Source organism: Tubulanus polymorphus, chromosome 12 (assembly GCF_964204645.1).
Source record: "Tubulanus polymorphus chromosome 12, tnTubPoly1.2, whole genome shotgun sequence".
NCBI classification, from domain to species: domain Eukaryota; kingdom Metazoa; phylum Nemertea; class Palaeonemertea; order Tubulaniformes; family Tubulanidae; genus Tubulanus; species Tubulanus polymorphus.
The window spans coordinates 983,443-1,008,895 of NC_134036.1; the positions used below are offsets into that span (position 1 = coordinate 983,443).

A 25,453-nucleotide genomic window follows, 5' to 3' on the forward strand; every position below is an offset into this window, starting at 1 on the left:
TCTCGCAATTAAACCCTTAGTTTGTCATACTCTGAAACTACTGTCTTCATTTTTAAATTCCGCGCCCTTATTGCGCTCGATGGCTAATTATAGCCCCTAAAAACTGGGTACTGAATAACTGGTGTTTGGACAGCCGAGTACAGACCTACTACAAACAAACTGTCACTCGATGGTTATACAGATGATGACCACTCATAGTCATCAATAACCACAGCAATAAATTAATCCGATTAATTGTTCTTCATATTCAAACATTCGCCAAATACTTTTGTCTATAATCAACAAACAAACAAACTGGATGAGCACAAAAATCTCTTCGAGAAAAATAATCTCATTTTTGTTTCTGTGATGATGAAGTTTAGTGAAAACTTCCAAACTGTCGGAATAAATTGTTAAATCACCGACTGTGGGTTTGAATCGGAAATACTGAGATTAATATCAGTATTAACCGGTCAATATTCACATCTCCTAGACGACATGTTTTCAAACCAATTTATCTAAAAATCATTACAAAACCTTCCTCAAGAACTAATTGACATGCGACATTGATGATTCCTTTGGTTATAACCGCCTCGCAACTCAGACAGTAAAACAAAACTCTGCCACGCGAAAATTAGAATGAAAATATAGTCGCAATTTTTTTATCTGATAAAATTATAATTTATTTATTTATTTTAAGTTAAATAGATTATTCAGGTTTCACACATCGTCATCAACATCTTCAAAATACATTCATTCCTCTAATTAACACCGACTTAATTAATCAACTTAAATTAATTAAGGATTTATTAATTGATAATTCCGACTACAGGATTTCTGGACCGACTCCCAGTTGTGAGTTAGAGATAACTGTGAATTCAGGATCCAGTTCCACAGTTGTGAGTTAACTCTGTTCATTTCCAACTGTGAGTTAAGTTTTAACCCAGAACTGTGGAACTGGATCCTGGATTTCTGGATCTAGTTCCACAGTAATGCGTTCAGCGTTAACTCTAGTTTATTCAAATCTTAACCTGCAACTGCAGAAATGGATTGCTGTGTATTTCTATGAACTGAGGATGGATTCTTATTTCAGTTACATCCGACTACAGAATACAGAATCTTCATCCGATAGAAAAATGAAAAGGACAAGGATTGTCTTTGAAAATAAAAGAAATTAAACAAATGGAAGGAACGTCGATCGAGGATCTCTCGCGTTTAGAGGTAGGGGGTAGGTATCGGATTATTTCTAACATCAGTGGAAGACAAAGTCACCGTTCAATTCTAGAGTAGAACTATTAGAAATAGAGTCGAAAAAGAGTCGAAATAACGGCCCTCAATTCAAACATGATTCAACAGTCGATTATTTAGCTTCTGTGTATGTGACTTACAAAAAAAAACTACTTTTGACTTTTTCTAATTTTTACATTCGCACACCCCATACACAGGGGTCTATGAAACCCAGGGCCCCGTTTTCGCTTAAGATATCTTTTAGTTGACTATAGAAATGCAGCTCAGAGTCGTTAACACTGTAAATAAAGCATCGACTAACATATAATCAATTCCTAGATTTCTATATCGATTTCTCCGAATGTTTTTTCAAAGCAAACATCGAAATTCTGACGTTGACATCTGTTTTTTTTTTCTTTTTTCATTTCTTTGTTTAGAAATATTTGCACGATTTAAAAGCTGGGATCGAATCAGCGCGGAATGTTATCTTCCGCATTTCACTGACTCAAGAATATTGCGAGCGCGAGCGTGGGGGAGGGGAGGGGAGGGGAGGGGGGTAGCCCTATTCAGATCAACGTAAACATTAAGACGCTAAACCAATCAGGCAAAATAAGTAGTTTAAAACATCTGAGTGGAAACAATTAATCAAAACAACATTTGCTGCAGAGTTTAAAATACTTCGCGTTCGTCGTCGTTTGTTGAGCTTTTAACAGGAAAAATTGTGGTTGTGACTAAATGGTGAAATAATTACTCGGTAAAATTAGTTAAATGCATCGTTTTAAAAAACCGTTAAAACTACAAACTATGAACAAATGAGAGAATGAGAAATAACAATGAACCCGAAAAACTTACTAGAATTCGCGATATTTCTCATTTTAAAACGCTTTATCGCCTGGTGTTTTATCAAATATAAAATTGAAAATCGATCAGGGGTTGATCAAAGGGCATGTGCACCCCCACCCTAAAAATATCCCTAGAGTTGCCCTGAAATTTCATAGCAAACTATCAAACTGATACCTAGAAAAACAAATTTAATTTCATAAGCTCTGTATTTCTGAAATTGATTTAATGTTTTCTGATGAGCTGTCTTCCGAGGAGCCCTCACTTTTAATCACGTGATATGCCATATTTCGGGGGGTGCACCCCTTGCCAGAGTCAGACCCTAGATCCATCCCTGCTGATCTATTTCAACATCAAACTTATTCATCTAATAAGAAGAAAGTTGTTTTTTTTTCTATTTTTCTTAGCTGGAAGAAATTTTCTCTACTCTACGAACTAAAAACATAGAAAATGATTGGAGTCTTGTGAGTAAAGTTACGATAAAAATAAAAGCCGCACAATTATCAAATAGATGTTCATTTGTTCATTCAGTTTTAGTCCAAACTAAAATCAAAATATCTAGATATTTAAATTCCTTGGATCCAGTTCCACAGTCTAAGTTAAAATCAGTTAACAGTTTTCATGGGTCAAATCTGAACCCTGAACCGTGGGACTGAATCACTCAGAGGACTGGAGGACCAATCAGTGGACAGCAGGACCAATCAGAGGACTGCAGGACCAAATTCAATAATTGTGGCTTTTATTTAATACGCTGAAAATGATTGTTATTTTCATCATTAACAAAAAAAAAATAGTGAACAATAATAACATAATCTAATCCTATTAATCTCAACATTAACCGGATTAACTATTAACTCTTAATCATCATCTTAATCCAATCAATTAATCCGTCGATTAATCCGTATTGATTGATGTTTCCGGTCATCGCAACCAGCAACAAAACAAATAAACAAAACATTCGCGCCTTCTCTCGAATCACCACTTCAAGCCACCGTACGACCGACCGCCGCCCGCCATCATCGTCATAGCGATGTGCAACAATCAACAAATCCCATCACCGCGGTAACGCTGTCCATCGCAAAGAAGTTTTTCCAGAAGTTTTTTGTTTGTTTGACGAAGTATTTATTATCATCGTTTTAGGGGTCATTTTTTTTTCGTAATTAAAAGTTCCGTGTTCCGTGAAATCGGTAAATCCTAACGGCGTCGTCCGAGATCCGTCCGCGCGAAATCTCATTTCTTTTTCAGTTTTCGCGCCTGTTCTTTTTCTTTGCGTTGTAATTTTAGTTTTTTCTTCTCTTCTTTCGCTTTTTCTTTCTCGCGTAAACTGGCGATTAATTTATACACGAAAAACGCTGCAAAAACAAACAAACAACGCGAAATTCAGATCAATAAAACGGATTTCTTCTCAGATTTATTCATTGAGTTATTTGTTAATTTTGAGGGCGAGAGATTCTAGTGGTACTTAATGCAGGGCCTGGTTTTATAGACTAGGTTCTACCTATAACCCGGGGGCTAACCAGATTCATTTTCAATTGAGTTAGCCCCAGGGTTAAAGGTAATACCAGTCTATAAAACTGGCACCTGGGTCTTTTTATAAATTTAGGGAATACATTTAGCAGGATTTAGAGAAACAAAATACACAGTCACTCCCTTCATTTCGAGCACAAGTTTGTTTTATTCATTTTTCTTGATTTAACTCAGTCATAATTCAATTTTGAAAAAAAAAGGTAAAAATACAGAGAGCTCTTCTTTGTTAGTTTTTGGGTAAAGTTTAGTTACTATAAAATCAAGCAAACAGGGTGAAATTGTGGATATAACTTATTGTAGGAGGAGGATGACATGGAATCTCTGATATTATTTGTGATGGCCAGAGTCCTTAGAATTAAGTCCTTATAGCAAATGGTCATTAGTGAACTGGTTTAACAGCTACAAAAGTGGTCTGCTAACCTTAGGGTCACTGTGATTGGCTAATCTAAGGTATCTACATAGCCAGACTGCTTTGTTAGGGCTACTGTGATTGGCTAACCCTAACCCTAGATCTCTATGTTGGCCAGAGTGGTTTGCTAGGGTTACTGTGATTGGCTAACCCTAGTAGCTGGTCACTGATTGGTCAGTGGTGGTCATGTGACCTCAGTGAGTAGTGATCAGGTGTCATACACTACTATACACTGTCAGTTGTAAACAGATCAACAGATTTTTTTATTAAAGATCATTTAGGGCCCCATTCAACATTCATTCAGTTCATGAAGAGCTTAACTTTGTACAAGTGAAATTATTCAGCTTTTAAATGAATAATTTCCGCTGAATTGGAACAAGTTTCAACCATTGACAGCGGAACCAACTGCTAAAAGTATAAATATTGACAGATGAATAAATAGTTTCAAGACCAGATCAATGCGTAAATAAATTAATAATTTTTTACATAACATCAAGGAGCGCTCCCCGTATGTGTTAATGATAAATGTAGCTACTGTTTTTTTTCCAGCATCCTGAATCCTGAACTCCTGGCGCGAGAATCTGTCACCGTGGAAACTAATACAAATGTTTCGCAATAATCGTTCATGCGTTACTACGACAACAATAACGCATTACGAACATCATCGTTACGGAAAAAAGTGTCGTCGTAAAAATCTGACGACGACCTACGAGATGTGGGGGTGTGGGGAGGAGGGGGTGTGGGGAGGACTGGGTTCACCACTGACATCTCTTATGCTGAACTGCAAAGTGTTATCAGCACAATAGGTGAATTCATTGATTGAACACTTCGAACACATGAACACTTTGAACAACTGCTGCAATAGTGAACATTATTTCAGAGAATTAACACTATTTCAATTACATGGTTTCACATTATATCACATATATATATATAGTTTAATCATTTAATATCAAACATCTGTTTAAACTTACAAATGCTACATGTAGAAACACGTGTTACAATTGACACATATTAATTCTATTTGTGAGTTTGATAAGCCTAACACCTGGTTTAGTCTACGTGTGGTTCAGTATATATATATATATATCTATGAATATATATTCGAAATCTATTCTATCAAATATTCCATTAAAATGATAAGCCTCTTAGTCTCCATCAGTCCGGTCCCCTAATGGCATCATTGAACTTAATATAGCAATTAAGACCCTTTTAAAAGATGGCTTTCTCCATAAATCCACCAATGACACCACATTCTAGTCGGAGGTCTCATACTGCATTCATTAAATTATTTTGCAATCAACATAAAATCAAACCTTCTAGAAAGATGTCCGCCTTCATAAATCCCCCTATGACATCATCGAATTGTCTACCAATGATTCGAACTATTGATCAGTTCTAGAAAATATGTCCGCCTCCATAAATCCCCCTATGACATCATCGAATTGTCTACCAATGATTCGAACTACAGATCAGTTCTAGAAAAGACGTCTGTCTCAATAAATCCCCCTATGACATCACAGTTTTACATACCTATCAAGAACGCGGCTATTGATACACAGATAACGAATAACCACAGTTTAGCCGAAGTTAAATCTTCCTCCTGGTTTTTTCCCAACGTTGATTTAAAATCCGTTAAATTCTCTTTTAATTTCTCGATTAGATCTTCAATTTTTTTATCCTGTTCTTCATCGCCGGTCGGGCCATCTGGTTTTACCATCTCAACTTTTACATCGGCCATTTTAAATCGAGCGAGGACCTTTACGAGAAATCTTTATGATATCGTATTTATTTCTGAGAAGGTTAAGACTGTGCAGTTCGAAACAATTTAAATGAGGAAGAAAAAAATATTTCGGACGAATGCCATCTTATTCTCAAAATACATCAAAACTCTAACTATTTCAGCTTGAAAACAATTTAAATCAGAAAGAAAAAATTATTTCAAATGAACGCCATCTTATTCTTAAAATCTCTCATTTATTTTAGCTTTGGAATTACTAGAACTGAATTCAATTTATATCACTAGTTTTTTCAAAGAATGATTTTCATTACATGCGCTTAAAATAGAGAAAAGCGAATATTTTGGTAACGAAAAGTCTTAAAGAAAATAAGTCTAATATCGAACAATGAATTACGACCAAAATCTTGCGTCGAAATTTATTAGAAAATTCTGTTTAAAAAACGAAGAACAAATGAATAGAGATGTTTGAAGATATATATTTCAAACTGCACAGCCTACCTTATCGAAACAATTCTCAAACCTGATTTACGATTAAATCACAAATAAATCCGGTTTAAAACAGAATAATATTCTATGAATATGTTTTACGAACACTCTCAGAGGAAACACACGCACACACGCATGAGGGGGTGCCACACGAGAGTAACAGGTGTTTCACGTTGCCGCCGTGGTGACACTCAACAGTCACCGGGAAATAAACCATCTGTATTAATAAAACGTCAGTTTCAGCCGTAAAACGCTAAACATCGAGACGCCTCGATAAAATGTGTTCACGTGAAATATCTGCAGATCTCTTCAGATTACTCATAGTCATTAAAACTAAATCAATAGCTTTTTATGCCTGAGTGCCAGGTGAAATAGGGAGGGGGAGGGGAGTGGGGGAGAGGGGGAGGAACGAGGGAGTGAAATATGAATGATTAATCGGTGAGACTAAAATAGTGGATACAGTTGTGAACTCAAATAGTCTGGAAATTAAAGATGTTCAATATATTTGTTCAATCTCCTAAATTCTAAAATGCTTTAAAATCTATTCTTCACTGAAATCAAAAAGAATTTAAGATAAATTTTCTGATATATGAAATTCTACATAATTTCAAAAGGATGTTTTGTTTTTATTGACAATTAAATCTATATTGAAATCCTATTACTAGTTTTACACACAGAACTGTCTTATCTCATATCTATACACCAGGGAGCCGGTTCCATAGTCATGACTTAAGACCAAAAGTGGTCTTAAATCTTAAAGACTGATCTTAAGTTGTTAGATTAGTTATAGAACTAAGTTGGACTAAGCCTTGACTATGGAACTGGTCCCTGCTAAGAATTCAATCAATTAACACAGTCAAATACGTAAGACATAGACAGAAACTGTTTGATTTTACGCGCAATCTAGAAATCTAAACAAATTTTCCCTGACTTTTCCCCAATTTTTAGCTCATTAACAAAATTCCTTGATCTTTTTAAACTATAGAAAATTTCCTGAATTTTCTCTGCTTCTTTACCAGGTAAGAAGTGCCACCCTGTTTATAACTAAACTAGAATAAAAATATCCTACAATATGTAGTATGTATCCTGAAGCTTAATATCTCCATTATATCATTTCTTATCTAGGACCTTCCCTCATAAATATGCATCCCGTGTCTGGAGCACATCTTGCCTCTGTATAACCTTGTCCTTGCCTTCACATTCAGTAGATTATTGCTGCAGTTTCCAGCGCGACTGCCCCTGCCACAACACGGCCCTAGCCTGGCACCATGGCTGTTATTCAGCCCATAGCGCGCGGGCACAATGTGCGGCACATTACTCGATCAGACTCTACTCACTCCATACCCGCTGCCCACACGGGCACATGGCTCCTTGCGATGATTATTAAATTGATGAATCTATTACAAATGACAGGAGCCGAAAAGAAAGCCTGACACTGACAGTGACTGACAGGCGCGGGGAAACCGAAGGACCGGTCCGGGGGGGGGCTTTTTTTACTAAGTAATTCTACTCACCAACTAAAGTCGCCACGATAATTCCTGGAATGATAAATATAGAGTTGTCGATGCCCTCTTTAACTGGGCCTTTAGGGTCGGTTAAATCAACCATTTTCACCCGTTAAAATCCGCCGAAAAAACGCCACCGAAATTTGACAACTGGAACCGGAAATACCGTGTACATTTACTCCACACGTCTCCGGTTCCGGTCGCAAAGTATAGAAAAATATTTTCGTAACCGCGTTTTTTTCTCTCAATAGATGGCAGCACGATTTAGTAAAAACCCGGATCTGGACTCAGTAGTCTGAAACCGGATTTTAGACAAATTCCAGATGGCAGCACTTGTCTACAGGTAAAGTACGGATTTGGAATACTGGGTCCAATGCCGGATTTTATAGTCGACTCGTATTTGAAGGTCGTCGAGCGAGGCGAAAAATAAAAAATGTACCCGAGTAGTACACAACGTAAACACTGGACTTTCTCGTGTGAAAATGAACTGGATCAGTTGAGAAAAGAAGCCAATAGTAAATTCATCGCTGATAATGCGAAGAAATTGAATTTACCGGTGAGAGCTGAAGAGAGAGAGAGAGAGAGTGAGAGAACAGGGAGAGAGAGAGGGGTCGATCGGGCGGGAGATGAAACTTCTTAAATCTTGAATTTTGCTCGTATCAGTTCAGAGTTTGGTGGGATGGGATAAGAAGGTTGGACTTAGTAAGTCCTGTTAAGGTACCAGCAGAATAATCAGCCTGTTGATTGAGGCTGGATGATGATATTGAAGGTTTCTGATAACCACTGCCCCCGCCAGTAACCTGTGGTTTAGTTTTACGATCGGATATTTTCACAAACCACAAAGTTGGTATAAGCCAATCCGATTATAAAAAGCTTACCACCAACGATTCGGTAACTAACTAATTCTGATGATGAGTGACTGTGTCTGTCACGGGGGTAGTTAGTTACCTAATCGTTGGTGGTAAGCTTTTTATAATCGGATGGGCTTACCAACTTTGTGGTTTGTGAAAATATCCGATCGTGAAACTAAACCACAGATGGGTTACTGACTATGACGGGGGTGGACTCTGTGGTGTATACTACTTCAGTCTGTGTGTTGCGGCAGTTCAACTGATTTCACTGTTTCTGTTTCAGGAGGAATCATTTTTAACGGTTGCGGAAGAGAGATCTTTACTGCGTCATTACGAGTATATACTGAAAGAATTCTGCGCGCGGTTTCAACCTCCCGTACCGAGATGTGTCGTCGTAAGAGACATCCTTTTAATCCACCACTAATTATAAAATCAATTAGCCCTAGTTCGTTTAATAAATCTCGATAAATTAACATTAAGTGTTGTTTAAAATATTAATCATCGTTATTATATTTTAGACAAGTGAAATCTAATTAACACTGAAGCCAATTGATAGATCATTTTAATTTAATTTAATTTAATTTAATAAATCTCGATAAATGACAGTGTTTTTAAGATTAATTATCATAATATTTATTGTTATTATTATATTTTAGACAGTGAAATCTAATTAGAACTGAATTGAATTAATTGATTTTCACTAATTACAGTTATATATTTGGATTAATTATTTTCTGATTTTGTTTGATAGAATACGGCTATGATTTATATGAAACGTGTTTTCCTGCATCACTCGATAATGGACTATCATCCGAGAGAGATGATGTGAGTAACTGATTATTCTCTGAGGAAGGAGAGGAAGGAGAGGAGAGCTATGATTTCACACACACCTGTTTTCTGTTTCTAGGTTGGCGTGTGTTTATTTGTCGTGTAAAGTAGAGGAGTTCAACGTTTCGATCACGCAATTCGTTTCTAATTTGAAAGGTGATCGCAACAGTTTCGCCGATCTGATTCTCGGTTGCGAGTTGCTATTGATGCAGCTGTTACACTATCACCTGACTATACACAGTCCAAGTCGCCCTCTGGAGGGATTTATCATCGACGCTAAGGTATGTCCGGGTTACAGCATGTTCGTCACAACGATATGTTCTCATCACTGATTTATATCCGAAATCTGGTAAACATAAGACTTGGACCCATGGGCTGCAGTTGCTCAAATCTTGGTTATAGTTAACCAGTGGATAGTTGACATAGTGAGTGACAACTAAAAGTACATTGTAACTATAGTAATTATCCACCCGTTATCTTTAACCAATGGTTGAGCACCTGCAGCCCCTGCAGTTTGGGAGTTTTAGACCAAGCAGGCTGTGGGGCTTACACCTAGCAGTTTTGGAGTTTAAGACCAATCACGGGCTGCGGCTTCTCAAAAGTTGTGTAGAGTTAGCCAGCGGATAGTTGACATAGTGACAATTAAAAGTTTATTGTAACTATGCTATTTATCCGCCGGGTAACTTAAACTGCAGTCCCTGAACGTCAAGATGGTTGACTGGCTGATTTCAATCCCTGTATTCATTTTTCCTTTCTCTGAAGATGGAGTTCAGTCAAAATGTCAACTGTCAGAAAATAAATTCTTAAATATCATCAACTGTGGATTTTGCCTATTAATATCAGATTCCAACTTATCCAGATATAAACTGTAGATTTTGAGAATATTCATGATATTTCTTTCGCCTTTTTCAGACGCGTTGCCCAGAATTTGCCGACAAAATGGACTCGTTACGGAAAGGAGCCGAAAGTTTCATCGATCGTTCGTTGAACAGCGACGTCTGCCTGCTATTCTCACCGTCCCAGGTGGCGCTAGCCGGTCTGTTACACAGCGCTAAAAAAGCCAGTTTGAATTTAGATTCTTACGTCACTAAGATTCTCGTCGGCGACGACGACGACAAAAATAAACTACCTCGACTTATCGAGCAGATTAAAAGTAACTATCAAAATATTTCTCGATGAAATCGTGAAATTTTCCGCTTTGTGTTTATAATCTATTTCTCGCATTTAGAAATACGCCATATGGTCGGCCATATTGAACCACTGGATCGAGAGAATGTGCGTAAAATCGAACAGAAATTGGACAAATGTCGAAACGCTGAAAATAATCCGTCAAGCGAAGTGTAAGATTGTGTTAATCAAATTGGTTGTGGGTTGAAGACAATCTGGATTCTAGATTTGGGATGTTCCGGGATCTGGGATGATCAGAGATGACCTCTATTTTGGATCTGTGACGTTCTGAATGGGATATTCTTGGATTTTCTGGATCTGCCTTTTCAATTTCAGATATAAACGAAAGATGGAAGAAAAACTGGAGGAAAGTGAAGAAAGACAAGCGAGAAAACGACAGAGATTAGCCGAGGTAAATATATCGAACCGAACGATGATGACGTCATAGGGGGATTCACAGGGGCAGCCATTGTTTTGATAGGTTATTCGTTTGTGATTTTACAGCAGGACAAAGAGAAGGAAAGAGAAGTGTTGGGTTTATCGTGAAACACCTCACGCGTGACCGGTCACGTGACTGACCGCGTATCTAAAGTGGATGCATTTAAAATTGTTAGCAAAATAATTTGACTGAAATAAATTTATTGTTTATATAGATAAATATTGATTGATTAATTATGTGTTTATGGAGATTGGAAATGTTTAATCATTAAACTGGTGTTAAATGGTAGACAGCAGAAAACCCGCCCTTGACGTAGTGAGGATATTGTGGACACCTGTGGAACAGACGTGGATTGTCTCATTGCTGGTTGCTTTAACCTGCTGTGTGGGGAGCCTTCCCAACATTATCCTGATTTGGAAAGGTTATGGAAGTCAGAATACCAAATCCGGATACCCCAAACATCTCGGAAACCGACAAGAATAAGATGATGTTTGATAGCGAATCGAGGATCCCAGATGCATTGAGGATTCTGTCCCAGAAGAATGCAGTGAAAATTCCCAGTTTCAGGACACGCTACAAGCCTGCGTAGAAAGTACAACCAGAACCAGGGAACACGAGAAGAGTTGAGATAATAATTCAATGTTTCCTGTTCGTGTTCAAAGATAAATGATTACAATTACATTAGGTTTAACAGACGCTTAAATTCACACGACACTCACTGACTGACCAACAGCACACGACACTCACTGACTGACCAACAGCACCACCCAGTACCGTACTGGACTATACATAATCTACAAATACAGAACCACTGAAATCAGATCCGGTCACTGTCACTGTCACTGTCACTGTCACTGTCACTGAGTAATCAGAAAGACCTTGATGTTCCAAATGTAAATAAATACTACTATACTATGCTATGTCCACTGAAGTTATTTCAAAAAGTTGTAAAATCGAACCCGAATAATTGTCTCCTGATTCTATACTAAAGAATCGCGATACCTGGACGGCTGAATGAAGGTTTTCTAATGTCTATTTCAACCTGACTTGAGAGCATTCCGGGTGGCCTAGCTCGCTCATTTTGGTAGTACATACCTGATAAAGGTCTTAATAGGACCAAAAAGGACAGGCAGTCGACCTAAATCATCATTTTTAATCCATTTGAACTGTATCAGGTATGTACTATATCAGGTATGTTATCAGGTATGTACTATAAAAAATGAGCGAGCTAGGCCACCCGGAATGCTATCAAGTCAGGTTGAAATAGACATTAGTTTAAATCGCTTTAGAAATGTCGAATTCAAGGGAAATTTTGAAGTGTTTTGTTTTAAATCTATAAATGTGCGGCTTATCGTTTATCGAGATCAGTCCTGTGTACACGGTATATATTACCTCTCAGTACACTATTCGACATATCCAGTAAAACCTGATAATAACCGATACATACATTGTTTTCTTTACATTGACTATTATGACAGTAAATCGTAGGTAGGCCTAATCTTGCATGGAAATTTTAAGTTTTGGACTAAAAGCAACACATTTGAGCCCATAAGAATTGTTAGTAGAACTGGTAGGAACATTTCGACTTAAATGCTTCGTGGATTTCAAATTTGCAATTGCAATTTTATGTTTGAAGAGCGAAATTAAAGTAGTCCAGATATTTTACACTAGACAGTAAATAAACCAAATCAAAATCCTGGGCAGAGATCCACGGTTGGGAATTGTAATACATTCTGAAAACATTTAGAAATGGACTATCAGTCATTACTGAACTTTATAATTAGGTTTAAACCATTGATCGATTCGAACACGACCGTGAACTGTGGAACTGGGTCCCGAAAATACCCGACAATTCAAACTCAATGATTCTACGTATCGTAACGTAGTGTTTGGTGTATATGACCGGTTGGACACGTATCTATGTTAAGATAAGAGATTTACTATCTGATAAAAAGCCGTTCCCAGCCCTCGCGCTACTGGTGATGTCTCACTTAAACTCGGACTGATTCGCACACGATTCAACTGACGACACTCGATCGTGCGGTCGGAATATGGCACGTTATTCTATTGGTATTGTATTGGTACACGCGGTGGTAGTTTGGAGTGTGGTATGTCTAACCGGGGGTGCGGTATCGGCAGCGACTGTTAAGACGAAAAGACAAGGACCGCCACCACCAACAACTAGCATCGATCAAGGTATAGTTTTTCACACAAAACGATTAACGAATTTTTCGATTTAGGTCTTAAACTTTTTGAATTTAAATTTCCTACTTAATGGCTCAAATTCACTGGGAGCCAAAACAACTTCATGAAAGGGGAACTAGAATTTCAGAATTTTAAAAAAGACCAATCAAAACCTGCCTTACTTTGTGAAATCCTTGCCCATCTTTGACGGTCACATTGGGGTTCAGTTCCAATGGGATGCTTGTCACAAGTTAAGGGAACCCTCAACTGGCATTAACAAATTGACAAAAAGTTTTTGAGGGCAGTTCTTTCTAAGAATTGAATTTATCTTCAACGGCGCTTTGGGATCAAGTCAGGATTTTAAATGCTCAATTTGTTTGAACCGAGTAAACGATGTTTCAAAATACACTTCATTCGTGTTATAGGTTGTCTTGAAAATGATGGCGGGGTTTGCATGCCAATGTCGCTGTTGTTGAGTGGAACCCCGTGTCCGTTTAAAAATAACGGTATTAAATTCGTCGGTTGCAGTAAGGGTAGTGTTTGCTGTTACCCGCAACAGACCGCAACTACTAAACTGTACACAACCACTGTACCACCACCTTCGAATACAGGTCTGTAAAATAATCAAAACCACCAAACTCGCTCTGAAGTCATCTTGAATGATGATCGTGTTGACGACTTATCCAAATGATTGCTTGCATATAAACGTAGTTTATAAATCGAATTTGAAATACAGTAAATGACTTCAGTAATGTGACGACTTATCGAAGTGATGACTTATACTTAGTAAATTCAGTTTGAAATACGACTCAAAATAGAGATGATAATTTGACGTACGACTGAATTTGGAATACAAATTAGGACTAAAAAATTAGATCTTCATCTTCTATAAGATTGATATATAATTAATTCACGATTTTGTTTATATAATAGGAGCTACTTGTGGAATCAGTTATGTAGATGGCAAAGGCGCTTATAGAATTGTCGGTGGTTGGAACGCCGTCAAGGGAGAATGGCCGTGGATGGTAAGCGTATAACCCTCACATACCAAGGTCTCCTTCATTCAAAATATCACTTGCTATGATATCAACCTTTTCTCCACCAAAGACTCCACGAGCTTCGATTCTTTCCACAGATTTACTTTCAACCGAGTGATAATAACTGCCGGTCTGATGTTTGGTTTGTTGATATTTTCAGGTACAGATTAAATTCTGGGGTGAACAGCATTGCGGAGGAGCTCTGATTGACGATCAGTGGGTCGTTACTGCAGCTCATTGTTTCATGTCGTAAGTTTTTGGGGAGTGGTCTCCTATCCATTAGGAGACACTGTCCAGACTGGGAGAGGGGTCTCCTACCCATTAGGAGACACCGTCCAGACTGGGAGAGGGGTCTCCTACCCATTAGGAGACACTGTCCAGACTGAGAGAGTGGTGTCCTATCTATAAGGAGACACCATCAAGAAGTGGTCTCGCAGGGGACACCGTCCAGACAAGGAGAGTGGTCTCCTACAAGGGGACACCGTCCAGACTGCAAGAGTGGTGTCCTATCCACCAGGAGATACTGTCCAGACAAAGAGAGTGGTCTCCTACAAGGGGACACCGTCCAGACTGGAAGAGTGGTGTCCTATCCACCAGGAGATACCGTCCAGACAAGGAGAGTGGTCTCCTACAAGGGGACACCATCCAGACTGGGAGAGTGATGTCCTGCGTGTTAGGGGAGACAATCTCCTTCGCAGTAGGAAATACACGACTGTGGAGCATGGAGGCTGGGTAGTTATAGAGAATATAGTTTCTGTTATTTGCAGATCCACTGACCCGTCCGCCTATGAGATAGTTCTAGGCGAACACGATCGCTCCAAACCTGAAGGCACCGAACAAGTTCTGGCGCTGGAGAAAATCGTCGATCACAAATCGTTCAACAATCCGTCGAAGTCTAACGACATCGCATTGTTAAAACTGAAAACACCCGTGAAATACGACCATTTCGTGCAGAAAATCTGTTTACCAGAAGCTAAAGATGATTTTACTGGAACTGTTTGTACCGTGGCCGGCTGGGGCAGCATGAGCGGTTACTGTAAGTAAAACCCTAGCATCCTAATTCACTAAGTGTCTAAGTATCAAAATAACAACTCGAAACTACTGATTATTACTCAGTATTTGGCACCAACTCGGGGTGGAATTTTACCAGTCTCAACTTTACCGCAGTAAGAGACAGAGTCTACTGTATTTCACAAACTCTTACTCAGTATTTGACACCAACTCGGGGTAGAATTTTACCGGTCTCAACTTTACCGCAGTAGGAGACAGAGTCTACTGTATTTCACAAACTCTTACTCAGTATTTGACACCAACTCGGGGTAGAATTTTACCGGTCTCAACTTTACCGCAGTAAGAGACAGAGTCTACTGTATTTCACAAACTCTTACTCAGTATTTGACACCAACTCGGGGTGGAATTTTACCAGTCTCAACTTTACCGCAGTAAGAGACAGAGTCTACTGTATTTCACAAACTCTTACTCAGTATTTGACACCAACTCGGGGTAGAATTTTACCGGTCTCAACTTTACCGCAGTAAGAGACAGAGTCTACTGTATTTCGTCACAGAATATCCGATGTACTAAATTTCAGTCGTTACATTCCCTGATATTCTACAAGAAGTGAACGTGCCAATGAAAGACCACAAGAGCTGTACGAGACTTGTCCATCCGTTCTACGATACAAACGTGTGTGCCGGATTCAGTTACGGAACACAAGACGCTTGCGGGGTAGGTGCTCCTTAAACTACACAAACCCTTCATCAAAACATGTCAACCTCCATAGATCCCCCATGACATCGTATCAGTTATAGATGAGATATGTTTAACCATATCCCGATGACAAGATGGCTGCCACCAAAATCCTCATCATCATCAAATAGATATGCTGGTGACACGATCAGAAAAGATGCTTTCCTAAAAAATCCCCCAAGAAAAAAATACACATTTACAAGTTATTCAAAGGTTCCTAAGTTTCTTGACAAATTCATCAGAAATTCTCATTACATGCTGTGTGTGATTGATATTTTTTCAGGGTGATTCCGGTGGTCCGCTGATGTGCCGCTCCCCAGGGAGCAAACAATGGAAACTGACTGGTGTCGTCTCCTGGGGCGACGGGTGCGCTTTACCCAATAAACCCGGCGTTTATACGAAAGTCACCGAATATCTCAAGTGGATCGAAGATAATAAACAATAAATTCGATAATTTGATAGACATGAATACATATATATATATATATATATATATATTATCTATACATTTTCCATTTTGATTGTTAATTTATTTACTTCGTCGTTTTCTAATTTTGGTCGGGAAGTTTCCTGAGGTAGATCGCCGAGAAGGAATGAATCAGGTTCAGACCGGCCAAACCAAACGCTAGGTATCTGAACCCGACAAGGGGTAGCAGAACCGAGGCCGAGATCGATTCGCCGAATATCAGGCCGCAATGATGAATCACGTAGCTGATTGCTAGCACCGTTTCGTATCGGCTGTCGAATAGCGAATCGGCCACATCGGTTAACCAGGCCTCGAACAGCGCAGCGAACAGCCCTGTCGATATCAGCATCAGTAGCTCCGGACCCAGCGACTGCCAGACACCTCCCGAGAACGGGAACGCCGCGAACGCCGCTCCCTGCGCTATCAACACGACCCACGCGTAAATCCAGCGGTATCGACGCGATTTAGCGATAGCCAAACCGCCTAATAGGGCGCTTACGGCGCACGTGACCAGCGAGGCGGTTTTTATGACGCCCAATTGCCACAGATGGGCTTCCAGCGTGCCCAATACCCATATGGGCGCGCACGCGACGAACGAGGCGTTCGAAATGGACCAGATACCGTCCAGCAATAACAAAACAATCACAGCCGGATTTGAAATTAACGATTTCATAACGATTGTCAATTTTTGAATCGATGATTTCTCCGCGTGCGCGGCTGTCGTGTCGTTTTCGTTCGTTTTCCCTTCGGGGGAATGGTCGACCACGCCGAACAGTCTCAACAAAAAATCGAAGGCCAGGAGCCCGAGAAGGGTCCAAAACGGGGCCTGTCGACCCGCCCAGTTGTAAATGAAAGCCCCTATCGAATAGCCCATTCCGTTACCGATCAGTCGAGCATTATAGGCGACCGCATAGGCGAAAATACGTTTAGTCTTGTCCTGGAATACAATAGCTAACATCGTGTAGGCGGAGTTAGTCGTGATTGACGTGGCCGTGCCCAGAATCACATTAGCGATAATCAGCATCCACCAGGCGTTAGCCAGGGCGTAGATAACAATACCACCGGCGCTTAGAAACAGACCTAGAATAAACGGACCAGAAAACCCGCATTTCAGGACCAGGGCACCGGCGAAAAACTGAGCTACGATAGCGGTACCGTCGTGTACGGCCAGTATGACGCCGATCTGGCGTGAATTGTAATCTTTGGTCGCGTTCGACGCACACTCCGTCGAGTTGGCGACGCCGGTGCAGTTAACAGCGCCCCCTAGCGATAGTACGGCGGAGTTGGTCATCGTTCGTAGGAATTCCGGTAAAATAACGAGCAGCGTCGATAAACACATCCGGTCAACAACCAACGCTATAGTAACGACTAACAATGATAAAACAGGTGCGCGTCGACACCTGAATAAACAGCTACCATCATCATCATCATCAGCGCCCCCTAGCGCGATCAGGCTTATATGTTCTGGGTTCGAATTGGTGGTTTTTGAAGGGCGTGAATTTTTCGGTTTGGGGGCTGCCGAGGAGTCGTTGATGCGAGCGGCTCCGTACTGATTACCGGATTCGGGTCGGCTCCGATCTGCAGCTGCTGTATGATTTATGCTGCTGCAGCTGCTGTTGATGGTGCATGCGGACGGCTCCGCCATAGTGTCCGTCAGTTAAATTCAGTCTTCGTCGACGGCCTGGAGGCAACGAAAACTTTATCCGTTATTTACCGTGAGCGGCGTCTGAAATGAAATGCGATGTAGATGTGCCGTGAATTGCGCCAGTAAATTACGATACCGAGAGATGTCGGGTCACAAGATTAGACTGAGAGTCTCGCTAAAGGTCATGATAATGATGATAGAAACCTTACCTTTGTTATGTGTAATTGTAAAACTAGAAAGAAACTTTTTAATTGGACGACGACGACGGAGACCTCGAACTCGAGGGTGAAGACGAGTTGGTCGGATAAGGCTTACACACAGTAGCGCTGTTCAAACGCGTTTACAAGTCATGTCCAAGCGAAGTTCCTCCACTGTATTAGACAAAGAGTTGAGATAATAGCCAACATACAATGCAAGTTTAAGGTATTACAGTCAACACCGCATAAGTCGTCATCGAATTAGTCGTATCATCACATATCTCGTGTAATTAATTTTGTCACGATTTTCATCTTCGTAAAACCTCATGAAATTATGCTTATTTACTCCATAAGTCGTATTTTCACGTAAGTCGTGTCAATTCTAGAAGCCAAATCTTCTGATTCCATTCAAAATACATCGCGTAAGTCGTAGCCCGATATGCCGTATAGCAGCAGATAAAAAATTCGCTACAATATTGTCGGTGTAAGTGTTCAGACAGTTACAATGTAATTTTTTTGTGACGTTGTCCCTGCGTGGTGGACGTGGCAGCTTTAATTGATTGATTGAGCGATATATGATCTGCTGATGATACGACGAACCATGCTGGAATCTGTGAACGTCGTATATCGTATTTTCACGGGTTATTCGCGGAATTCGTATAAAACCACGACTTATAGATAACTCGTAAAAATACGACTTACACGTTACTCGTACATCTCGTAAGTCGTAGTAAAATCGTCGGTCCCTAGGACTACGACTTATGCGGGGTTGACTGTACAGAGATTTTAAGGCAAAACGGAGCAGTTGGCATCCCTGCAAGTTTGAAAACTAGAGGACCAAAAGGTCTTAAGGCTCGAAACATGTAAGCTCGATCAACAAAATCGTCGTCGGTATGGATTGATATTGCCTTAGATACGATTAGAGGGGTTGAGAAACGAACGTATCTTTTTAGCCATCGGTGCATGTTTAATCCATATACTATCAAGTTTTACTTACTTACCATGACCACCGGATACAGTCTGCTCTCGACACAATCGCCAATAACCCATGACATAGACCAATGACCATGCAGTCCATGGGATACAAGCTTCACATCCATGAAGCTGTTCTCAGACTGAACCAAAGGCCAACTGCTAGCTGTACCCTTAGGGCCTGGAGCTAGTCTAACGATCGACCAAGCGGCGAACAGAATGAAAATTTTTACCATTGAATCGTTGACAGATTCGAGATAACTGTCTCATCTGATGCAACCCACTTTTTCTAACCATTTGCAATTCTTCAATATCACAGTGTGGATTAAAAAAACGTTGTTGTTCAACTGCCCACCAGGGTCCACATCAGGGTATAATGTAATATGAACCTGTATTTACAAGAACTGACCTCAAGGAAAGTTGAAATAGACGTCATAAGTCATTGAAGCAGTAAATATCCACAGCGATCTCCGTGTTCTGCTGTCGTGAGAAAGGTTTTGAGTGCGGGAATGTTTGACCCCGGTCAACGCTCGAGTTCGGCGGTCTACTTTTAGTTTGATTACCGACGAAGTATTGATTTGTTGAGAACTGGTCAATCATTATCAGGAGTGGCCTCAATCCATTAGATTAGTATCACGAAGATTTATGGGTGAGCGGGCCCGGCGTCAGTCTAAACAGGCGTAGCTTGGAATCCACATTAGTAAATATCCGACATGCCAAAAAAACAATAAAGTTCCCCCAGAGAAGAAAGGTACAAGAAAATTATACAATGAATGTGGTCATAATTAGAGGATAAAATCGGAAATAAGGGGACGGCGGGCTAGTCGTGTCGGTGCGCCCGGGGCCACAGAGGCCGCTCCCAAAAACTACTAAGGTTCCGCACCGCTGCGCCAAGATGTTGTGTACTACTGCTCACGAGTAGTAATGTGTTCTAGGAACTCAGATATTGGCGAGGGTAATACCAATTACGGAAAGATTTGGTTTTTTTATGATTGTTAGAAAATCGGGATCAAATCCGTTTAGTAGCGAATAGTCCGCCACCCGATGAATAGTGGATTCTACTTCCTGCCGCGGGGTGGTGCACCGGTCGAAAACTGCGGTTTTATATAGTCATTATTGCGAATCGGTAAATCGATCTGAAGCCGCGATGTCTGGTAATTTAAAAGTTTTAAACGATGATGCTGAATTTCAGACTGAACTGAACAGCGCTGGTTCAAAACTGGTCGTCGTAGATTTCTTCGCAACCTGGTAAGTTGCCCGACAGACCTGACCACCAACCAAGTCCAAAACAAACTAAAATCCATTCCGATTTTTCCGTCAATCGGTTGATAAAGCCAAATTGATTGAGATGTCAAGAAAAACATATGCCGTATTTGCTATAACCTTAACCCTATCACTTAACCTCTGTGTACTAACGGATCTGTTTGTATTTGATTTATCTGTAGGTGCGGCCCTTGTCATCAAATCGCGCCCGTTTTTGAAGGATATGCCACCAAATATTCTAATGCCGTTTTTCTAAAAGTCGACGTCGATAAATTGACCGTAAGTCCATGAGAGACGGGTTCGACCGTACTTTAAGCGTCTAAAAAACCCGTCGAAATTTAATATTATGATTTATTCGATGGTTTTTAGGTGGTGACGAATCGGTTCAATATCACAGCGATGCCGACCTTCACCTTCTTTAAAAACAAGGTCAAAGTCGACGAGATAAAAGGCGCGGACCCCGTCGCACTGGAGGAAAAAATCAAAAAGCATTATCAAGAACCAGGAGAAAGTGATGAAACAGTCGAAGTTAAAGGACATGTAAGTTTGTGAAATACAATAGACTCTGGTCGATTATGAATATTAAAGATTAAACTCATGAATATTCAAACAGACCTCGTAAATATTGAAATGAACCTCATGAATATTTACAGATTGATTTATCTAAGATGATACAGATGAATGGTTCGGAATGTTTAAACGAATCGGACGATCACACGTTGAAACACGCTCTCTCTCCTAAAGGCGGATATTTACAATCGGACTGCGACGAACAGTTGATTATTTCCCTCGAATTCTCACAACCTGTTAAACTACATTCGTTAAAGATGTACGCCCCAGACGGTAAGAGACTACAGGATCCCTACGACTCCTTGATTCCTTTAAACAGGGTCCCATGACTCCTAGACTCCTTCAAAACTCCTCCTAAACTGAAAAAGCTGTTGCTTGAAACTCCTTCCCCTTTGAGAATTAGGCATTTAGAAATTTGTGTAGTTGTACATTAAAACCATGCCTAAATCTGTAAAGTTGGGACCAGGATTTTTCAATACCAAATTACTGGGTAGGCCAGATACTGAATTAGAAGCCAAGTTAAGGTAGTGCTGAGGATAAAACTTGCTTACAAAACACTGAATTAATGGTTTACTGAAATAAACAGTACCCATTTATGAGGAGTCTACAGTAATTGGGATAGTGATGCGGGCACTTGCTCACAATTTGAAAGTTTCTGCCTTAAAACTCCTAACATTCAAACTCAAATTATTCAGCTGAATTTTTCAGACGGAACTGCACCAAAAACCATTAAACTTTTCACGAATCGACCGCAAACTTTAGACTTCGACTCGGCAGAGAGTATGGACGCAATTCAGAAAATACAGTAAGTTCTAAACGTTTGTCCCCTCCCCCAATCTCTCTCCCTGAGTCTCCCTATCTCTCTCTCTCTCTCTCCCTGAGTCTCCCCATCTCTCTCTCTTCCTGAGTCTATTTCATCTTGTTTCTTTTTGATCGCAGATTGACCCCGGACGATGTAAAAGAAGGAACTTTAATACCGCTACGATACGTCAAATTCCAAAATGTTTCCAGCGTTTCGGTAGGAATGAAAATCATTTCATATTTCAACAGTGAAAACAGTTACGCTTCAAATTCGAACACAGAAAAATGACACTAGTTTCAAAAAAGTTTGAAAAGAAACTGCCAAATTCAATGAATTTCTATAAGTCTTATTTAGTCGACTATTGGAAGTTAAAGATTGATTCTCTAAGATTCTCTAAACATTGACTCTACCTAGAAAAGGCTGATTTCATTACGATCTAGTTTTTCACCTAAAGCACAGTCTACTTGTCGTTAATTCAAAGATTTTTGGGGATTATTGGAAACATCGATTTTAAATAATTACGCATTATGTTAATTTTCCAGATATTCGTAAATGATAATCAAGGAGGTGAAGAGACGACCGTTATTAACTATTTAGGATTTATCGGTTCACCTGTGATGGCTACGAACATGTCCGATTTCAAACGAGTAAGTTTCAAATATCGACGAAGATGATATTTTCGTTACCGGATGATGATTGTTATTTTCGCCGACCAGCGTTGATCAACTTTAAGATTGTTATTTTCAAGATCATTTCAAAAGATGATATTTTTTATTTTCATCGACCAGCGTAGATCAATTTTAAGATGTTATTTTCAAGATGATTTCGTCAGATGTTATTTTCATTGGTGAAGATCTTTATTTTCGCGTTATTTAGATAAATGACGCTGACGATGCCGACGGTGGATGCGGTTGCTGCGGCAACGCAAATGATGATAACAATGATGATGATGATTATTTAACCGAGGAGGAAGAACCTGAATTTATTTAAACGCGTTTTCAAATGATTTTAATGAGGTTTAATATTGAATTTAGACAACCGAATTTCTTAGGTCATTATTTCTCCCTGCCCTAGTAGAAATTATAAACAAATTTCCGAAAGGGTGATTTTTGAGGATATTTGGTGGATGTTAGGCTCCCCCTTCCTTCTCCATTCAGATTAGATATTTTTGAAATTTACATTTTTCTAATGGACACTTACGTTTTGTAAAATTTGGTGATTGTTTATTTCGCGTATATTTAGATATTTTAGTCACGGATTTAATCGGAATTTGAACCTGAATTGAGACAATGAATTCTGAGATATTTTCACCATCTGTAGAACTCTGTTTACAGTGGAACCTCGTTTTAACAATTTATCAGTTATTACAAAACTAGAATTTCATTCCAGATAAGACAATATCGATTATTTCCATACTTGATGTAACGAATTATAACTAACAGATTTTCCGGTGCCCTGAAGTTCGTTGCAATGAGGTTCCGCTGTATAATTTTCTAAATTCAAAGAATGTTTTAAAGACTTTTCGACATCAATAATTAACCACTAAGAAATACTTTCTTTTTATTATTTCAGGTGGCGGGAAAGAAAGGCGAGAGTCATTGATGGCGAGGGTCAATATCGAACGTACATTATTTCACCAAGAAATGAAGATTAGGAACTTAAGGGATTAATTTCACCAGAGAATTGTGACCACATTACAACAGCGAGCGTATGAATTTGCACGAGGCGAATCGAAAATTACCACTTTTATTGCATTGTGATTAATAAACTCAATATTATTATTATCATTTACTGAATGGTTTTTCTTTTGAGTTTATTTTTCTTCTATCAGAGGACCGGCATCAATGATGACATGATTTTTGTAGGCTTAAGCAAAATTTAACACTTAATGCAGAAAAAGTGGCAGATGGCACTTTTTCACTTAGTGAATTGCATCAATGCCTTATCATGACTTTTCTGACTTATCACAACTAGTATCCTCATGGACAGAATGACCCTGTACGCATGATTTGATACCGCCGTACTCTTAGACCAAACTCAAAAATGGGATAAGAGTAGATTGGAACAAGAAACGAAATTCTAATATGGACTTTCCTAAATTTACACGATGATGTACCGTTTAATTCAGTATCAAAATTAAAGAAAACAATTCGTTTTTTCCAAATTATGAGTGGTAATTAGCATGAAGTTTTGGCAGAATTTCAGAGGATCGGTGCTCCAAGTAATTAAAAAAGCCTGTCTCTCCTCAATTGAATCAAGGAGTTTTTATGAAAATCTGTCTATTGACGGGATTCTGTGATAACAGCATGAATGATGATTAATCGTGAATACATCTTCGTATTAGTGGGTTTTCCCCAATGACTCAAATAGACCGCTTTCCTCGTGCATGCTGTAAGTTATCTCGGGGTGCATGAACTGTCCGTGACTAATAAACTAATTTCATTAGTAAATGTTTACGCGGTTTCTATGATATGAAGACCTGTGTTGGTGTGAGTCCTTATCTGAAGAGCTATCGGTCGGTATTATTTATAAATCATTCTAGAATTTAAGGAAAAAACAGGCGGCGGCTAATAAATTCGGAAGTAGCTGTTGGGAATCAAGTAATTTATTTCATGGCCTTATTAAAGTTCCTCCACTATATTGTTCAGCTGACTACTGGCGTGTATTCAACCCGGCGGTGGAACCTTTCATAATGTAAACCCATTCAACGATAGAGACACAATTGCGGTTTTTCAGAGTTGTTGATATCATTCTGACACGCGCTATTGAATACGTCACCGGCTGACCACGGTGTACACAAGCATAGGCCTCATTCACCTCTGCACACTCACACTGTGAACATGCTACCGTGGATTCTCCTCCTGGCGATCTTCGCTGCGCTCCCGCTCCTGCTCCTGCTTCCTGAGGAACGACGTCTTTATGTTTTATGTGTTACTGTTCGTCTCTGTGCTGTCCTGTACTGTTCAGTGTTTATTAAACCGTTCTATTTTTCAGGGTCTAATCCGTTTTATTTTTCAGGGCCGATTTCTCTGTCGAATTTCGATGTTTGCTGGAACAAAACTAATGTCCGAAAGCGTCGGCTCTCCTTCGCCGGTCACGTGTCGAGGATGTCAGACAAAGAGTCGGTCAGGAAATGGCTGCCCTCTACACGCCCTCATACGGAACACGAAAACAAGGATGACGAGGCCTCACTGCCCCCACCTATCTACAAAGTGTGCTGAGTGATGTCAATGACGGGCATATCTGTGGGATTGCGCGGGATACAAATGGAGCGGTTATACTGGATTGTCACGCTACTAGCATTCATTGTGTCCTTGTGACCACCCGGATGAGGGATGATTCTACTGTCACGCTCTTTGTTTCTGGTATTCTGAGTCGGCTGAGGGATGATTCTACTGTCACGCTCTTTGATTTCTAGTTTGAGTGCTAGTTTTCATTGTGTCCTTGTGATAACCTCGGTCAGTGGATGAAGTCTCTCGTCGGCTTGTGAGTGCTAGTTTCATTGTGTCCTTGCGACAACCTCGGTCAGTGGATGAAGTCTCTTGTCACGCTTTTGGGTGCTAGTTGAG

At 39.8% G+C, this 25,453-nt stretch overlaps 5 protein-coding genes across 8 annotated transcripts; 3 read left to right on the plus strand and 2 right to left on the minus strand.

Annotated features, from left to right (window-relative positions):
- Positions 1 to 653: 653 nt before the first annotated feature.
- Positions 654 to 6,227, minus strand: LOC141913943 (uncharacterized). The gene is made up of 3 exons (XM_074805169.1): positions 6,222 to 6,227; positions 5,516 to 5,741; positions 654 to 3,398 (listed from the first exon to the last, which is right to left on the minus strand). The coding sequence occupies exons 2-3, from the start codon at positions 5,721 to 5,723 to the stop codon at positions 3,277 to 3,279; spliced, it is 330 nt and encodes a 109-aa protein (XP_074661270.1). The 5' UTR covers positions 5,724 to 5,741; positions 6,222 to 6,227; the 3' UTR covers positions 654 to 3,276.
- Positions 6,228 to 8,130: 1,903 nt separating this feature from the next.
- On the plus strand, positions 8,131 to 11,187 carry LOC141913942 (cyclin-H-like). Its single transcript, XM_074805168.1, has 8 exons — positions 8,131 to 8,270; positions 8,849 to 8,959; positions 9,317 to 9,390; positions 9,473 to 9,674; positions 10,306 to 10,546; positions 10,622 to 10,733; positions 10,897 to 10,972; positions 11,065 to 11,187. Exons 1-8 carry the CDS (start codon positions 8,148 to 8,150, stop codon positions 11,104 to 11,106), a joined length of 981 nt encoding a protein of 326 aa, XP_074661269.1. The 5' UTR covers positions 8,131 to 8,147; the 3' UTR covers positions 11,107 to 11,187.
- A 956-nt stretch (positions 11,188 to 12,143) lies between these two features.
- LOC141913941 (trypsin-3-like) lies at positions 12,144 to 16,433 on the plus strand. Of its 4 annotated transcripts, none has more exons than XM_074805165.1 (8): positions 12,144 to 12,174; positions 12,784 to 13,195; positions 13,609 to 13,794; positions 14,117 to 14,208; positions 14,381 to 14,469; positions 14,988 to 15,256; positions 15,812 to 15,948; positions 16,253 to 16,433. In XM_074805165.1, exons 2-8 carry the CDS (start codon positions 13,051 to 13,053, stop codon positions 16,412 to 16,414), a joined length of 1,080 nt encoding a protein of 359 aa, XP_074661266.1. In that variant the 5' UTR covers positions 12,144 to 12,174; positions 12,784 to 13,050; the 3' UTR covers positions 16,415 to 16,433. The 4 variants fall into 4 exon arrangements, with proteins under 4 accessions (XP_074661266.1, XP_074661265.1, XP_074661268.1 ...); XM_074805164.1 differs by lacking the exon at positions 12,144 to 12,174 and adding an exon at positions 12,415 to 12,487; XM_074805167.1 differs by lacking the exon at positions 12,144 to 12,174 and adding an exon at positions 12,468 to 12,483.
- An 84-nt stretch (positions 16,434 to 16,517) lies between these two features.
- LOC141914163 (vesicular acetylcholine transporter-like) lies at positions 16,518 to 18,080 on the minus strand. The gene has a single exon (XM_074805430.1). It carries the CDS (start codon positions 18,078 to 18,080, stop codon positions 16,518 to 16,520), a length of 1,563 nt encoding a protein of 520 aa, XP_074661531.1.
- A 2,248-nt stretch (positions 18,081 to 20,328) lies between these two features.
- On the plus strand, positions 20,329 to 23,650 carry LOC141914026 (thioredoxin-like protein 1). Its single transcript, XM_074805270.1, has 8 exons — positions 20,329 to 20,497; positions 20,695 to 20,791; positions 20,882 to 21,052; positions 21,166 to 21,355; positions 21,791 to 21,887; positions 22,022 to 22,100; positions 22,427 to 22,531; positions 23,457 to 23,650. Exons 1-8 carry the CDS (start codon positions 20,397 to 20,399, stop codon positions 23,484 to 23,486), a joined length of 870 nt encoding a protein of 289 aa, XP_074661371.1. The 5' UTR covers positions 20,329 to 20,396; the 3' UTR covers positions 23,487 to 23,650.
- The last annotated feature ends 1,803 nt before the right edge of the window (positions 23,651 to 25,453 follow it).